Here is a 16687-nt window from a genome sequence, read left to right as displayed (position 1 = left end):
CTATGCTGTGGCATTATGGTGAGAAACTTAGGTCAAGAGTGACCAAGAGTTCAGGCATGTTTGAGTTGGTATTGTTTGGTTTGAGGGGGAAAGGTCATGTGCTGTACTAGTGCCTTCTGCTGGCCACTATTCAATCATTGAAATGGTGACCTCACAGAGGTCACTCCAGCAATTGTTGCTGTCAAAGTGTAATGCACCTTTGCACCCTTCTTACTGTGTGTGGATGAAACCTGGCCAGGAAGGGAACTCTACTTATGTTCTTAAAGACAGATTTATTCTGAAGGCGCTCTCCATACTTAAAGCTTCAGTTTCCTTTCACTTGTTAATTAGTAAATAGGGCATGAAAAATATACTAGGGTTATTTGTCTAAATGAAGGCTTGGCATCTTCCCAGCTTAGCCTCTCCTCCCGCTGACTTCTGCAGGGAATTTGTGATGTCGCACCATGATGTCATGCATGCAGGTCTGTAACTTCTGCATAGGACGCAGCAGCTGGAGGAGCAGTGGCAGGATGAGAGTAAAAAGAATCCAAGAGAATAACAGCCAGCAAACCTGCTCCTTTCAATGGTTCTTGCCTTCATATTTGCCTTGCATCCCTGTAAACTCCACCATGAAGCTTGGAGCTGCATCTCTACATAATGCAGAGAGCAGGTCCCTTCCAGTGCACTGAGCATATGTCCAGTGCTGCAAGTTGAACCAGCCATTCCCTGTTCTCCCTATAAAAAACAAACCTGTCTCCTGTTAATGAATCCAATCAGGAAAAAGCTGGTGGCACCTGCCTTGGCCTGTGAAAGCCCTGCCCTGCTCCCAAGCTACTGGTTATGGCCATGTTGAACAAGGGTTTTCTGAAGCAAGTGTCATCATTGGGGTTTCTCATTTCTGCAACATGAATAATTTAGTAACCAAGGGATGGGTGTGCATGTATCCTAAGATCTGTCCTTCAGAAACTACTGCCCTATTTCAAAGAATAAGCCTCATGTGCTGGCCCTTTAATCTTTAAATTTTAACCCTGCTAATTGCCTCCTGTCTCAATTTCTTCTGCAGCTTGAAGCAGATGTTGCATTCTTTACCCCCTCTCCTAATCTGTGGTGGTATGTTGCCCTGTGCTGTTAAACAAGTGGTTTCTCCACTCTAGAGGTGGCTGCATTTCAGGGGCCTGCAATGAGGATGAAGTGGTTCCAGTATATAGTGTGAAGAGTGCTAAAATTCTTTAGGAGGAAAGATGCAGTAGAAATGAAAATGCATGCGCAGTCACATGTACCTAGGTAAGACTGAAATCTTAATGGAAGGTGCTTTGCTTTACCTAAAGGTGTTGCCAAAAGTATAAAAACGTCAGCACACTTTCACAGACTCCACTATAGAAATGTCCCCACAACACAGTTGCTCTTCAAAGCCAAGTTCTCCTTTAACCCCTTACAGAGCCACTAAAAAGGTTCATAAACAGCCTTCATAAATCTTGACACAAGGGTCAGATAGTCCTGTGAATCTACTCATCCACTGCTCTAATTATCAAAATCTCCCAGCGTTCCAGGTTTGGAACCAGCTGATGTTGTTGTTTTATACTTTTGTAAGCTCCAAATAATCTTCCTACAGAGGCGGCTTCTATCTATCTACTTGTCAAATGGCGGTGGGAAAACACAGGGCATAGGAGGAAAGGTTAAAGATCATGTGATGTCTGGTTAGTCATTATCCTGTCCTGACGGTTTTGTAGAAATGTACTGGATGCCCACTTTCAGCTTGGTGCTTACTATGCCAAGTCATACTGCTTCCCTCTGTTCAATTTCTTGTCTTTTTTACAATTGCTGGCTGCCTTTGGAAAGCCTTTTGCAGATGTATTGCGAGAAACACAGTTATCAGGTGGAGTTTGTTCTCTTTTCCCTTGTGGAAATGTTTTCTTTGCCTCTGGTGGCTTTTCGTGCAGTTTGTCTTGCAGTGCAGTGAGTGTTTTGGAGCTCAGTGCTTCATTTAAACATAGCTGCTGTCCCGAATGCTGAGTGCAGAGCTGTGGCATATAAGAAGGGCTTTTCAGTGTCAAGGAGAAGGTTCTGTATGGAGGGTTCCTTGGGAAGATGCAGTTGAAAGGCTGTATAAATTGTACTATACAAGATTTCCTTTCTTGCTTTATGTCTGCGATGAGGAGAGATTTTGTTCAAAATGTCTGGGCAGCACTGGGGATTTCACACCCATCATTAGAAGCGGTTTTGTGTGTGTATGTGGTAACTCTGTTATCATTACTGGTATAATTTTATTTTGCAAAACGAGGAGAGTTTTCTGCTTTCTTGCAGCTCTCCCCAGGGATAGCTGGTGTATTAATTTGCTGTATTGCCTCCTGGCTGTTCCCAGGCTGTTTTTACTCTTCATCGTGGAATTTTTAATGGCCCTGCTGCCTCTTGGGAGGTGTGCAAGGAAGAGTACCTCGGGTATCACTTCCCTTTTTTCACATGCCTATAATTACTCTCCTTTAAGAGCACAAAAGCGTTTGCTAATCATGCCTTGTCTGTTAAGGTTTCCACTTGACGATGCAGCCTTTTAGAGGCAAGTGAGCAGAGGCTTGCATGGAAAGCCCAAGCATTAGACTCTCCCTCTCATTCCCTCTATCCCTTCCACCATCACCCGTTTTTCTGTGCTGCACCTAGAAACTGTATGGAGTGGTAGTGCTGAGCAGCTGCTGACTTGCTTCTAAAGCCTGTTTGGGTACTGCAAATGAGCTAGGTTTATAGTGGCTCAGAACCATTGATTAGACAAAATGTTCCATGGCTATATCATTGGGAAGCTGCTTCATGTTTGGTTTTGGCCTATTATCTGGTGTCATGATTGTCTCTAGAGTCTAAGAATTTCAGAGCAGTCTTTCCTCTGGACCTTGGAGTCTGAGTTATGGGTGGAGGGAAGACAGATTGCCTCCATTTCCACTTGTTCGCTGGTCATCCTCCAAAATGAGATTGGGGGTGGAAACCCATTTATTGTTCTTTCTGGAGGTCAGAAGAAAGGGAATGGTCTGTGTCCAGGCAGACAGGATGTTTAGACTATAAGGGTGGGGTGCAAGGAGCCTAAATTAGGGAGACCTTTGAATTGTGTTCCTGAATCCATATTGGAAAGGTAGAACAAGGCAGAGGGATCCCTTCTTCTTCCCTGTTTGGAATCTCTACTTGGGACCCTGGAAGGAAGGCAGTTCACTTGTGTGCCATCACACACAGTTCTCAATATAGAGTGGTGTTTACTACATCTTTACAAATCCTTTCTTGGGTGACTGTGCTGCCGTTGCATGAAGGAGTACAGTAAATGACCCATGAAGTTCACACGATTTCAGAAGTCAACAATCTTAGGGTGATTTTGGACCCTAAAAATGTGCTTCTTCAGGACTCCCTGGGGCTCAGGGTGGTAGAAGAGGCAATGCTGCTGTGCAGAGGAAATGTGTGCTCTGTGATGTGATAACAAGAGGCCTTCGCATGCATAGGAGCTGTGTGTGCTGATTGGATGAGCACCTTGTAGTGATTTACACATATGTGATGTGCAGATTAGACTTCGGTGCCCAGCTGGTTGTATCATTTCAAAGAGGGGGAGGAACTCTGCTCTCACTAATAATTTTGACCTTTGAAGCCACTGTAAACAGCCTCAGGTTTTACCTCAGGGCTTAGAAAAGGCACCTTTTATTTGGCCTGTTTTGCTGCATCACCAGCAAACAGCAACAGCTGGGCTGTGTGCTGCTTTAGTACCAATAGCCTTGTTAGAAGGCTGTGTCTGTTGAACATTTACGTTAACATGAGGCTATAGTAGCCTTTGTTTGTAAGGCATTAGATTCATGGCAACTCCTAATGCTCACTGTAACTTTCACTAGCATGATACAAATGCTTTGCATCCAAGGATATGGTTAGAATAAGGTTGCCATGGATTATGTCAGCAAAGAAATAGGGCAGTGTGGGATTTTAGTGAATGACTCTCACCTTGTATGTTCCATGCATCCAGCTTCCAAGGAAGTCTTAGATTGGGGATCATAATCACAAAGAGCGCAGGTGAGGTCCTTCTGTATGCCAGTGGAAATCTTTGCAGCAGCTATTGCTCTAAAGAGCTTTTCCTCTTGAGTAAATATATATATTTTAATCAAGTGTGCTGATCTTGCATGGATAGTTCTCTGAAAAGCCTGTGATGCCATCTTGTTTTCTGCAGTTGTGTTGCTTCTGAGCCAATGTCTTGGAAAATTGGATGTCGGTTTATAAACCAGGCTTAGTGACTAAGTGAAATGAACATGGTGTTTCTCAGTCTAGTTCCTTGTAGACAGGTGTCCACATCACACAAACTACCATTGTAATTGGTGCTCATTGATTCCCTTCCTAGAGAAGCAAAGGACTGAACTCTCCTCTTCATCCTAGTGATGATTTCTCCAGTTCAGGCTTGCTATATCTTGATGGGGAGGAGGAGCTTCTGTTGTGCTGTACTGATCTTGGGATAAAACAGTGGATTTCAGGATCCCAGGCTGTCAGTCACACCAATTATGAAAAAAAATAAAAAATAACCTAAAATAAAAATGCATCTCTTTGGCTAAGCATGTGGTGGTGCAAAAGGAAGCCATAGTCTAAACTCTTCTGGCGCACAGTAGGCACAACAGCAAAACCCAACCTGCTGTCCATCAAAAGTTCTTCCCTATCTGCAGACTCAGCTTTATGCTTTGTATATCCTAGCTTAATACATTAAGAACAGGATGGGTGGGAATCCAGATGCTCAAGAGAACTCCCTAATCTTGTGGTAAAAATACCACTGTCTGTGGATAACCATAGATTTTTTTCACACAGAAATATATTCTTCTGTACCCCCATAGTTTCTCATTCATTCGCTGTTAGTGATGAGGGGCTGACAGAGGAGTTGCTACATTTTTAGAGAGACAAGGTTGGTGAGGTAATATCTTGTACTGGACCAATTTCTGTTGGTGAGAGAGAAACTTTCAAGCTTACACTTTTCTCAGGGCAGAATCTCCCAGTTCTTCCTCTCTTAGATAGGGTCCCTGGGTTACAGCCCTCAGTGTACCTCCTGTGATTACTCAGCAGTCCCTACTGTGATTGGACCCTGGCAAGGCTGTCCTTTAGGGCTCTGTCCAGTAGATAATGCATAATGACCAGATAACTTTCTACAGAACACAATATTGCGGCATGCTATGAGATGATTTTAAAACAAAACCAATCTATACCCCTTTCTAGCTTACCTGAGTTTAGGCCCATCTCATTCAGATCCTCCTACAGGACCTGCCTCTGTCTGCTCCCCATGAGCAGCATCTGTCAGCTCACCGCCCCAGCCCTTCTCTGAGCTACTTTGTAACTGGTTAGTGTCCTTTTGATATTGTGTAACTCCTGTCTGGAGCCTATGCTATGGACCCAGCTTTGGAGCAGTCTGGGAGGATCCCTTCAGTGTGCCAGACACCCTAGGAGTCCCACTCTTCCTCCAGGGTAAGCCACACAGCTTCACTGCCTCCTTAGGCTGGACCTCTTGGCCTTCAGCACTTCTGCTTCACACTGTGAGCACCATTCAGCGAGTCCCACTAAGACAGACAGCAAGAGAGATTTTTACATTCTTAAGGAGCAATGCACTCCTGCAAGCATCCGTAGACAATCAGCCAGCGTTGTCAGTCAGACTTATTAGTAAACTGGAACACAGCTTAGGAGGTCCTTGGTTATCATAGAGAAATGAAAGCTAAAGCATAGTCCATTCTGGGTAGCCAGAACCCAGCACCCAGCCAAGCTGTAGTGAGCCCCATTGTTCAAGCTCAGTGTGTCCCTCCTTCATCAGATTCCCCAGTGTGTGCCCGACTACTTCACGCGGCCCACTCATCACTTTCACCTCATATCCCATACCCCGAGTCCTTTGTTCTCCAGCTGGGGAAATGCTGTTTAGCCTCCCTCCTGGGAGCTGGGGCAATCTATGATAGTTGGTTGCAAGGTTTTTTGCCATTGTCTTCATGATGTGGGGGCTGGCCTCAGTCAGTTCCTTTCCAATGACCCACTTAGTCCCAGACAGCTAGGCACCATTCATACTGGTGTCTTAGCCTGGCCCAAGAGCACACAGACATCCCCCCACCCCCACCTCCCACTAAGTAACAATGCAGTATATAGGGGAAACTGAGCTGTACATAGGCTTCATACAAACATTACAAAAAATTCCCACTTCGTCACAGCCTCTATGTAGGATCTTTACAGTTAATGGCTCAACCTGGTCTCTTGCTGTTTGTCAGAAGATGACTTATCTGTACCAATTGACTGGCCTTCCTGTTTGCTTTGGCTAAGCATGCAGTTCCAAATAACCCAATATAGCTACCCTATGCCTTTCCTTACAACAACCAGAGAATCATATGAAATATATTAAATTTGTAGGTTAATACAGAGCAGTGCTACATCCTTGATAAGATATACTCCGTATGCCTGGACTTTCTCTGTCATCCTAATGCACTTTAACAGGGCACATCTCTTTCCCCTCCCGCCCCCAACATATACTGCTGTATGCAGATTTACAGTGCCCTAAAGTGCACTGAGCACTTGAAATTGACACTTTTACCATCAGGTTGATCAAAGCTAGTGAGCAGTCAGTAGGCTCCTGATTAACTAACTGGAGTGTGGGTGATCAATAAGGGATAAATCTGAATGAAATACATATTATGCTTTATGACCCCTGAGCTTTTGTAGTGGTAGCAGGGCTGCTGAATGCAGCATGGTTGGTACCCACATCAGACTAGGAAGCTGTTCCGCCTTTTGTTTTCAGTATAGTAAAGAATTCTGAAACTTTAATAACTAACCATTTAAAAAAATCTATTTCTTTTTAGTTGTAATAAGAGGTGGTTGGGGTTTGAGCATAGAGCTCAGAGCTCCTGAATTCTAATCCTAGCCATAGCTTCCTTCAGTGGCCTGTGGCAAATCACGTCACATCTTTGCCTCAATGGGAATATAATGCCAGGAGTGTCATGGGAATTAACTGGTTAGTGGTTGTATAGAGTTATAAAGTTGAAAAGTGCTATAGAAGAGTTATTTTATTTTATATGGTCATCTAACTTGTTTATATAATCATCTTGTAATCAGGCCCTGCGTCAGAAAAGTGCAAAATAAAAATCTTAGACTACAATTGTTTGTTTTAGTCTCTTCTAGCTGTTCAGGTTCAGATGTTCGGAAATGCATACCACAGTTGTCAAATTTTGTGTGCCATCGTGAATGTGTGCAAATCAGGTTTTTGAGTGAGTAGGGGTCACATAGGTGTCCAGCTGGCCTCCGTGTGCACAAATACCTTATTTGCATGCACACATGCACACTAATAGTGTGAGCATTTCTGAGACCTGTCCCATAGGTCCAGATTTTCAGTAAGCTGCTATTTCCTACACATACTCATGCAAATTCTTGAGCCTAATTTGCACCTGTAAAATGGAGGGCATTTGAAAATTTGGCCTCTAGTGGAAGCTGACTTCCAGGCTTAAAATAAAATCATCCCATTGGTATGATTTCTTAATATCTCCTTAGTAACTGACTGATTTCGTGTTGCACATAATGACTCCTTGCGGCTCTTAAACTTTAATTGATGGTACAGAATGCAAGATTTTGTTCTGTGGTGCATTTTTATTCTTCAGTGTTCATGAATTTGAGACTTCTAACTGGCTGGAGCCAGGGTCGCTTCCACAGTTAGTATCACACCCTGGTTAGCCTTATTCTCAGGGCTTCCCACACTGTTGTGCTGATGCTGTTGAGAGTTGAGTTGCAGCATCCAGTCCTGGATTCCTATGAGCTCACATTCACAAACTGTGTGAACACATTATGAGCAAACATATTTCTAAATGAACAAACACTCAGTTGGAAATATGAAAGCACGAACCTCATTTCCCTGATGACCTACAAGAGACTGGAACCCATGACCCTAGGGATGAAAAGCATAGTTATTAAATCGCTAGAAAAAATAATTATAGAAATACCAGCTGTAAAAGCATGAGGATCTGAAAGAAATGCAAGCTTTCATTATATCTTAGGTACTTACAGGGCTTCCATTACTGTAGTATTTGAATGCCTCACAATCTTTAATGTAATTTTTCTCCACACCTCTGTGAGATAGGAAGTGCTGTTATTCCTGTTTTACAGACAGGGAGCAAAGGCAGAGAGAGATTTAGGCTTTCTGCGCTGCCCCACAGTTTGGGTTATGGGGCTGTGGATAGCAATGTGCACAAGGTGGCACGTATGGAGGTGTCATAAATATAAAGGGAAGGGTATCAACCTTTATGCATGCAGTAACATAAAATCACTCCTAGTCAGAGGTACAGACAGAGGTACAAAGTCATTTAACTTGTAAGGGGTTAATCAGTTCAGTTAACCGAGTTGGCCTGACCAGAAGGACCAATGGGAAAAGAAGATACTTTCAAATTGGGTGGGGGGGTGTCCTCTTTTTGTTTGTTCCCGCTGGATAGAGAGAGAGAGAGACCAAGCAGGTAACCCATCTCTTGAAAAGATACCTTAAAATAATACATCTAAAATTACAGGAATTGTAAGTAAAAGCAAGGAAATGCGTTAGATTATATTTTGTTTTAGTTTGTGAATTTTCCCTGTGCTAAGAGGGAAGTTTATTCCTGTTTTTGTAACTTTGAAGTTGAGCTTAGAAGGGAATCCTCTGTGTTTTAAATCTTTTTATCACCCTGTAAAATTACCTTCCATCCTGATTTTACAGAGGTGCTTCTTTTACTTTTTTCTTTATAATAAAGTTCTTCTTTTAAGGACCTGATCGATTTTAGTGCCCTAAAAATAAAGGGCCTGGTCTGTATTTTTATTAAAGGCAATTAGTTGATATACTATTCTCAAGTCTTCCCAGGAACGAGAGTGAAGTGGCTGGGGATATTTTGGGGAAATAGGAACTGCAAGTGGTCCTTTTCCTGAATCTTTGTCTAAATCACTTGGTGGTGGCAGCAGTACTGTCCAAAGACAAGGAAAGGATTTGTGCCTCGAGGAAGTTTTTAACCTAAGCTGGTAGAAATAAGCTTAGGGGGGCTTTTAATGCGGGTCCCCACGTCTGTACCCCAGAGTTCAGAGTGGGGAGGGCACCCTGACAGGAGACTAGTGGAGGCTAAGCCTCCCCAAACCTTGCGTCGCTGGCGGGGTAGGGGCAGGGGCGGATTACCCCACGGGGCCCATGCCCAGGCAGCCCGACCAATTTGGGACCCCTTGAAAAATCTCCTTCCGCCACTGGTAGAGCTCTCGCTCCCAGCCGCTTTTCGGGTCTTGAGGCCATAGTGAGAGCACTTTGGGGGTAGAGATGGAAGGGGCAGAACAGGGTGGGGCTGAGGTCAGAACGGGGGTGGGGCTTCAGGGAAAGGGAATGGGGTGGGGCCATGGGTGGGGCAGCAGGCGGAAGGGGTGGAACATGGGAGGGGCTCTGGGATTGGTGCTTACAGGCTTCTCCCTTCTTCCTCCCTCTCACCCCCCGTGGCCCTGACCAAAGTCTCAGCCACTGCCTGCCCCGACTTCCCTCCTGCATCTGGGGTCCTGGGATCCTGAGAGCAGGAAGCAGGGGCATGGCCTTGGACAGAAGAAGTGTGGCAGGGGGCTAGCCTCCTCAAGGGGCAGCTTCACCCGCTGCCCCTGAGTGCTCACCTAAGTGCTGTGCTACAGCTCGCCTGTGTGCACACTACGGCTGCAAACTAAAAGGTTGCTAGTTCACATTAACATAATCTTCTACCTCAGTGGTTCTCAACCTTTTTGGGCTCAGGACCCATTTATAAATGTTTATGGCCTGTCAGGACCCAGTGAATAGACTGGGCATGGAGGCCCTGAGGTAGTTTCGGTTGGGTCCTGCCCTGTACTCACCCCACAGTGGCGGTTCCTTCAGCTCCTGTACTGTGGAGCTAGCTGGGGCTGGCTCTCTGCTCTGGGCATTGCAACCTCTGGGTTTGCAGCACCGCTTAGGTTTGGCCCTGCCCACCTAACTGGTCCAAATTTGTGTGAGTGGAGTTGTGACCTCACTCAAATTTGGCCTATCTGCACTCCTATCGTCATGATGTCTGGGCCAAACCTGAGTGGTGCTGGGACCCAGAGGTTGCAGTGTCTGGAACAGAGATGTGAGCCTAGCCAGCCCTGTGGGACAGGAGCTGCCACGCAACCCTTTGAAGCATTCTGGCAATTCAATTTTGGGACCTGACCTGTGGGTTGAGAAATCCTGCTCTACATTATTGTCAGTGAGGAACCTTTTAGTTTACACTCGCAGCACCCAATTGGGGGAGTTACAGCACTGCTATTCACACCCCTGTAGTCTGAACTGTGGGGCAGTGTAGACAAGCCCTAAGTGACACAGGAAGTCTGTGGCAGAGCAGGAACTTGAACTCAATTTCACTGTTAAGTTATTCTTCCTTATTCATTCTGGATTGTTTGGGTGGGTCTCCTCAAACTACTGCTGAGAATGTATTTTCTGAATTAAACTTCTTGATATTTCTTCTTATGAGCAGAGGTCAGTGCTGGTGGGAGGGATTAGATGACAGTACTCTGTTCAAACTTCATCCAAAATCCCAGGTCCACTGTGATCCATAATAATAGAATGTTTTTTCTAAAGTGATAAACAGTCAAATTGGTGCCATAGAAACTGTTATCATTAGGCTTCAGAGTTCACATAAGCTTATATGAATGGGCAGTTCAGGCTTTTAAACTATTTCAGCCTATGCATTGGCTCAGTAAGGCTGCATTACAAAATGATGTATGTGCTAACATGGACCAAGCTCTGGTGTTTTCAGCACAATTGCATAATACAGTGTTGAAAACACAGGAACCTGATTTACAGCTGCACCAGCTTAAGCACTTATGTATTTGTGCCAAAAAAAGATGAAAAAATGTGTAGTTTAGGCACACCCCAAGATAATAACATTCTAAATGTGATGTGAGTGCAGAGCTATTTTCATAACCATAGGGGCAAGAAAAGTTGCCTTACTTTTTAATGAAAATTTACATTCTGCAGAAAGTGATAGGGCCCCACAGAAATGCTGATACTTCATCCACTAAGTACCTGTTCAGTCCCATCCCTGCCTGTGCAATGATTTTATTAACTATCTCAGAGCCTTTGAAGAACAGCCTACGTTTTGGGAAAATTAATCTGCTGCCCCAGCTCATATCTTGGATCTGGTCCCTGAGCTTGAGGATGAAACAAAGTTTTGACCATAGGTTATGGAGGCAGTGAGGGATGTGAATGAGTTGCTGCTGCTTCTAGAGGCTGTGTCTTTACCCAGGCAGCAAGCAGGTGGATAGAAGCTAGCCAGGTAGTGTTAAGGCTTAGTGGTCAGTGTCTCTTCCTGATAAAGTGATATCAGGACAATCTTTTTAATATTTCAGTTTTCCTCCCCAGACAGACAAATATACACCTGGGACCGCCCTGCTCAAGGGATATCAAGAGGAAACGAAAGCCAGCAGCAGCTGCAGCCTCTCTTTCCAGCCCTACTTCAGGTAACTTGATTTAACCCTAGCATCCCTGGTCTGTGCACCGTCACTTGTCCTGAGGGGACATTCTGGCATAGGCAAAACACTGGAACCAATAGTTTCAAAAGTGGCTAGTGATATTTGGTGCTTTGGTTTTTGGATCCCCAACTTGTGATGCCTTAAAGGGCCTTGATTTTTCCAGAAAGTCTGAAGCATTCACCCTCTGAATACCATGCCTTTTGAAGGTATTTTAAGTTGGGCACCCAAAAATCACTAGTCACTTGAAAATCTTGGTGTGGAGGTCTAAGGTAGGAATTCCTAAGTTGGAAAGAGGGGGAAGACTGTCTGAAAATAGCACAATATTTGCAGGAATATTGAGGATTAAAGTTAAATGAAACACAAGTGAGGTGATAGTGAGTTATGGCTGTAAGTGGCTTGCATTTTGCACAGCAACAAAGAGTGGCCTAATGAATGAGTATATGAAGGTGCACCCATTATGAGTTAGTATCATTCACATTGCAAGGACTTGCAGTGTCAGTATTCAGTGCTGCTGCTGCATAAGCCATTATTTCCACAGTTCTAAAATTAAGCCATGCAATCCCATAGTGATGAGGAGATGAGCCCCTGTACTTCCCAGATCTCTTTCACGATGCCTGGTATGAACTTGTGTTTTGCTTCCCTCTCTTAAGGAGATCTCTGGACCCTTTGCCGTAAGAGCCTAATTCTTGCTAAGGTTAGTGGCTCACCTCTCAATATCCATACTGGTAATGCCAACTCCACCTAGAGCCATTTACCACTGCAAGTGGTAATGGCCCCTGTTCCCCTTCTTGCTCCAGGAGTGTAACATCTAGAATTCTGGCTTTTTTTCCAGGTGGATTATACCTCAGAGGTGACTTTTTTAGGGTTTTGAAAGTGACTCAGGTGTGAAATGGGTATAAATCTGAGGATCAAATTGGTTTTTAGGAGAGTAGGGAGATACCTGCGTAAAGTGAGTTCACTCCTGGAAACTTTTTAATCCCAACATGCAATTTCTATGTGACTCATGTTCCTCTGGTAGCTTGTGACTAAATTTTTGTGTCATGAATCAGCAGCAAGAAGGTGGGTTGCCAAGAGCAAAGATCCAGGTCAGATCCAGGAAACAACTGGAAAAGACCAGAGGAACCACCAATGGGTGGGTGGAATCATGTCAGTGCCTTTTCTGGGGGGTTATGGGAGATTAAGAATAACGGAGCTGGAAGGAAATCATGCAGTAAATACAGTTCAAGTTATATGTCTAGTCAGTGTGTATCCAGAGGGATCTCTGTGCTTGTTTCACAGGGACAGAAAAAGTGTGACTGGTAAGCAAATGAAGAGTGTCAGTTTGCTTCTTGCTGGCAAAAGTCTGTTTGCTGATATTCTTGGATTTAGGAGGTCCATTGGTGGCCTTGAATGTTGTTACAGGATAATCAGATTCCTAGTGTGGAAGGATGTATAGAAATGTATCTGAATAGCTAATTATGATCATTCTTGGGGTATATAGAGTTCTTGATGGGAATTATTGTCCTATCATTATGTTTTATGCTTCTGCTGCTTTCCATGGTTCTTCCTGCCAGAATGTTACTTTTGTGGTGTATTACTGCTCTGTTTCTATAGACTGATCTTCCATTTCTATGGCTGCTTTCATCAAAATAGATCCCAAAACACTTAAACAATTTAATCCAGCCTTGTGTTTATAAGATAACACAAAGATAATCAGACTTCCTCCCTCTCTCGTGCACTCTCACTAGTTACTGTCATGTTATTAACCAGGGTTTCCCCTTCCTTGGGTTAGTTTGGCAGCCTCACTTTCTCTCACTACAGATGTCTCTTTGAGGAACCCTATTCCTTCAATGAACTATAAAGTTCTGAGGTGAATTAGAATTGAGGCCCATAAATGAGAGTAGGCAACAGGCACATGTACAGTGCCAGACTTCTGCTTTAAATAGCTCTTTGGCTGAATCCAACTACTCTCGTCTCACTTGTTGACCAGGTCCTGCTTCATTGAGCTCCTTTTTTTGCAACCTGAGTGCCCCATGGAGGTGAAGGACACAGCCTAAGCTGGCTCCATCAGTCAGCAGAACAAATGGGCTTGCTCTGCCTAACATCGGGCCATCTCGAATTCCACGTCTTTTATAGAGATGAGTGATGAAGAGGGGCTTGTTCCGCTTTGCAGCTGTATTAATACACATCAGGGGCCAGCTCCTGGCACTAAATCACGCTTCTGCATACATCTGTTATCGGACTCCTCACCAGTGTGATGAACAAGACTGCAGATAGAGGCTTCCTCGTGTCATTCTTTATAGGATTTTCCTAAAAGAATAAATAGCTCAAATCTCTCCCTTGTCATTGTGATGAATTTAGCTTCTTTCTTAAACATGCAGCTACAAATCTTCCCCAGTCAGACCCTCCCCCATCCACACAGAGTTTTAAGTTGAATTTGACTGAATTCAGCAGATGTTGTTAAAGGCTGTGTGAGATGCGCACACTCACTCCTTTCCAGTGTCAGGAATGAAAGGAGAGACCTGGGACTCCATTTATTTGGTAACCTAACAGGCTAGCTAAGTTAATTATGCCCTTGATCCCCAGTAAATAGTGTCTGATAACACTTGTTCTATCAGAGAGACCTATATTCAAAGGCATGCCTGGATGTACCCAATAAGCTAAGGGGAGCATCCAAATCTATATCACATTGTCGGAGCAGAAAATTTCCAGTAACAGCGCTGCTGCCTGAGGCAAACTGGATTAGCGACTACTGCTAAAATAGATGTCACTGGAGAAGAGAGATTTGGGCATTTTCCCCAGAACTCTTGAGAACTTACAACAGGAAGGAATTCAGAAGGAGACTTCAGTGCCTCAGAAAGTGACTCTTGTCTTCAGAAATGTGCTGGGCAGTCCTTTTTGCTCAGAAAGGCTGAGACTTAAAGCCAGGGCTTTCCAGCTAGAAAGCAGAGTAGCAGATGGGAATTCTGTCATGTTTTAAACACACATTCTGGCTAGAACAGGTAGCCATAGGAGTCAGGAGATGTTTGTAATGGAGTGTATCAGATTGGACGTCCCAGATGGTCTTCTGTAGCTTGGCTGAATGCAAAAGAGATGTGAACAATTCTCTTCTGTTGTGAGAATGTTTAAGTATTGGCTGTATACTTGGTGCTGTACAAAAGACAGAAGCAGAATGAAACTGTAACTTCTCTTAGATACTAACAAATGAAATAATGTATCATTTAGTTTATTCCTCTAAACAATTATTCATCCTGTCAGGTTCTGTTAATGGGGACTGGTTGACTCAAAAGATGGAGATTGGGAACAGGATATGGAGCATTTTACCTCTAAACTGCTGGCTGCAATCCAGTCCAGACATTAGGTGACCATTGAGCTTAGGTATGGAGACTTTGACCTGTTCCAGGCTGGTCCAACTTGAAGAAGTGTTTGGTTTAGGAGTTTGCAAATGAGTTCTACTCTGGTCTGTCTTGCCCCATCTTTGTAGCTGTTTGTGATACACTGTCTACCCTACTGAGTTCATGCAGCAGTTCACAGTGCACTTGCTTTATCTGTACCATTCTCTATTTGGACACCAGAACATCACTGCCTTTCGTTTGTGGGTCTATCCTTACAGAGCTCACAGGATCACTCCACCCTGTCCCTCATGCTAAAACAATTCTGCTTGCCCAGGATACATTATTCTGTAGCGCATAAAGCTTATTTTCACTCTCTCTGGTGCTAATTAAATTATCCTCTTTCATCCAAGCTATTCAAACTTGAATTTTAAAAAAAGACCTGCAGAAGAGATGCTCTGGGTCAGGATTTCTCAACTTGGGGGTCACAAACAGGTATTGGGATTGTGACCTCGTTTCCCTACACACATTGCTAAATGGGAGAGAGGTTCTAGTATGGAAAAGGGAGATTCACTTCTCTAGATCTTCTGGTAGCCGCTAGAATAACATACAGAAATCTATTATTAGTGCTTAGGTTGCTTATGAGGTTACCAGTTTTAACTTTCTTTTCTCCTGTCCTCTGCTCCTCTGTCTCCACATTCTCCTTTTCCTCCTACTGTTTTGTGTTCCAGCAGCTTTACCTGTCCACATGGATGCAGCAGACTCATCCCTGCCAGCGACACAGTCCCAGAGGTCCCAGAGCTCTGACTGGACGGGCAGAACCCGGGCAGCAGAGAAATCCACTGCTGCTTCGTCAGCTAACTTCTTTAAAACACCACAAGAGAAGGGCTCTGGATACAGCTAGATGGAGGTGTCTCTACTCGGAGCTGTTTGCATTTATGAAATGTTGGACTTGGAAGTATATCAGCACTGAACGTCTCATTTGGCAATAACCATCTCATCAGTGTTGGTGCGTGATGTTCACCATCCTCCAGACTGAGGTGTGTGCCTCACACATCCCAAATCATGTTTGTGAATCTGTGTAAAAAGTAACTGGTGGTGTTGGGGTGCAGCTTTTTTAAAGCATTCCTGCTATTGCTGTGAGTACTTATTATGCACTCATCTCCTGTCCCAGCACCTGTTGTTATCTGCTGGGATGTGTACAGAGCCTTGTGGGTTTGCAGGTGTTGGTCTTTGTTATGAAGCTGGTCACCACTTGGGCATATTGTTTGTTGCAAAGAGTTGAATATAACAGGAGAAAGTCCTACTGTGGTTCTGCAGAGGCAAGAATCTGTCTTTGGCAAGCATAAGGACAGAAACAAAGGCCATCTTAGGATCCCTGGTCAGGGGAGGAGGAGGGGAACAGCGAGTGCAAACAAGGTTTGAAATGTGGGACTTGAATTCTGTATTAGCAAAACACCTATAGGTCTCTCACTAAGGGACTTGGCAGCCAAGATGATGTTTCTAATTAAACAAATGTGGTGCTTGTCCTGTCAGGAATTGCCAGTGGCTCACTATCAGCATGGTCCTTCAGCGCTTTTTGTCTTTCCTGGTTTGAAATCTCTTTAGTCTTGCCCTGTGAATTGCAGTATTCTTTCCTTATTCCTCATCCTCTCCATTTGTCCTGCTGGACAAGGGGTTGGCAGAACTAATTAGACAAAAATGTGCAGTCTGGGGTTATGAGAGGAAGCTTGGATCAAGTTGCCCTAAAACAGGGGTAGACAACCTATGGCACGTGTGCTGAAGGCGGCACGTGAGCTGATTTTCAATGGCACTCCCACTGCCCAGGTCCTGGCCACTGGCCTGGGGGGCTCTGCAGTTTAATTTAATTTTAAATGAAACTTCTTAAACATTTTAAAAACCTTATTTACATACAGCAGTAATATATAACTAAAGTA

General features: G+C 44.1%; 1 protein-coding gene across 19 annotated transcripts in view; it reads left to right on the top strand.

The window, feature by feature from the left end:
* GPATCH2L (G-patch domain containing 2 like) overlaps nt 1–16687 on the top strand; it is a 48584-nt gene that overhangs the window by 17173 nt on the left and 14724 nt on the right. For 6 of the 19 annotated variants that reach the window (XM_030559074.1, XM_030559073.1, XM_030559070.1 and 3 more), the window contains exons 9-11: nt 11330–11427; nt 12090–12133; nt 15482–16577. In XM_030559074.1, coding sequence (XP_030414934.1) covers nt 11330–11427; nt 12090–12133; nt 15482–15742 — 403 coding nt within the window. In that variant the 3' untranslated portion in view covers nt 15743–16577. Of the gene's footprint in view, nt 1–11316; nt 11428–12089; nt 12134–12271; nt 12326–15481; nt 16578–16687 lie in introns of those variants that run through there. The other 13 variants (XM_030559090.1, XM_030559088.1, XM_030559089.1 and 10 more) reach the window with 10 other exon arrangements.

Source organism: Gopherus evgoodei, chromosome 4, assembly GCF_007399415.2.
Source record: "Gopherus evgoodei ecotype Sinaloan lineage chromosome 4, rGopEvg1_v1.p, whole genome shotgun sequence".
Taxonomy (NCBI): domain Eukaryota; kingdom Metazoa; phylum Chordata; order Testudines; family Testudinidae; genus Gopherus; species Gopherus evgoodei.
The sequence above is the reverse complement of the archived record's forward strand: the minus strand, read 5'-3'. Positions and strand labels throughout refer to the sequence as shown.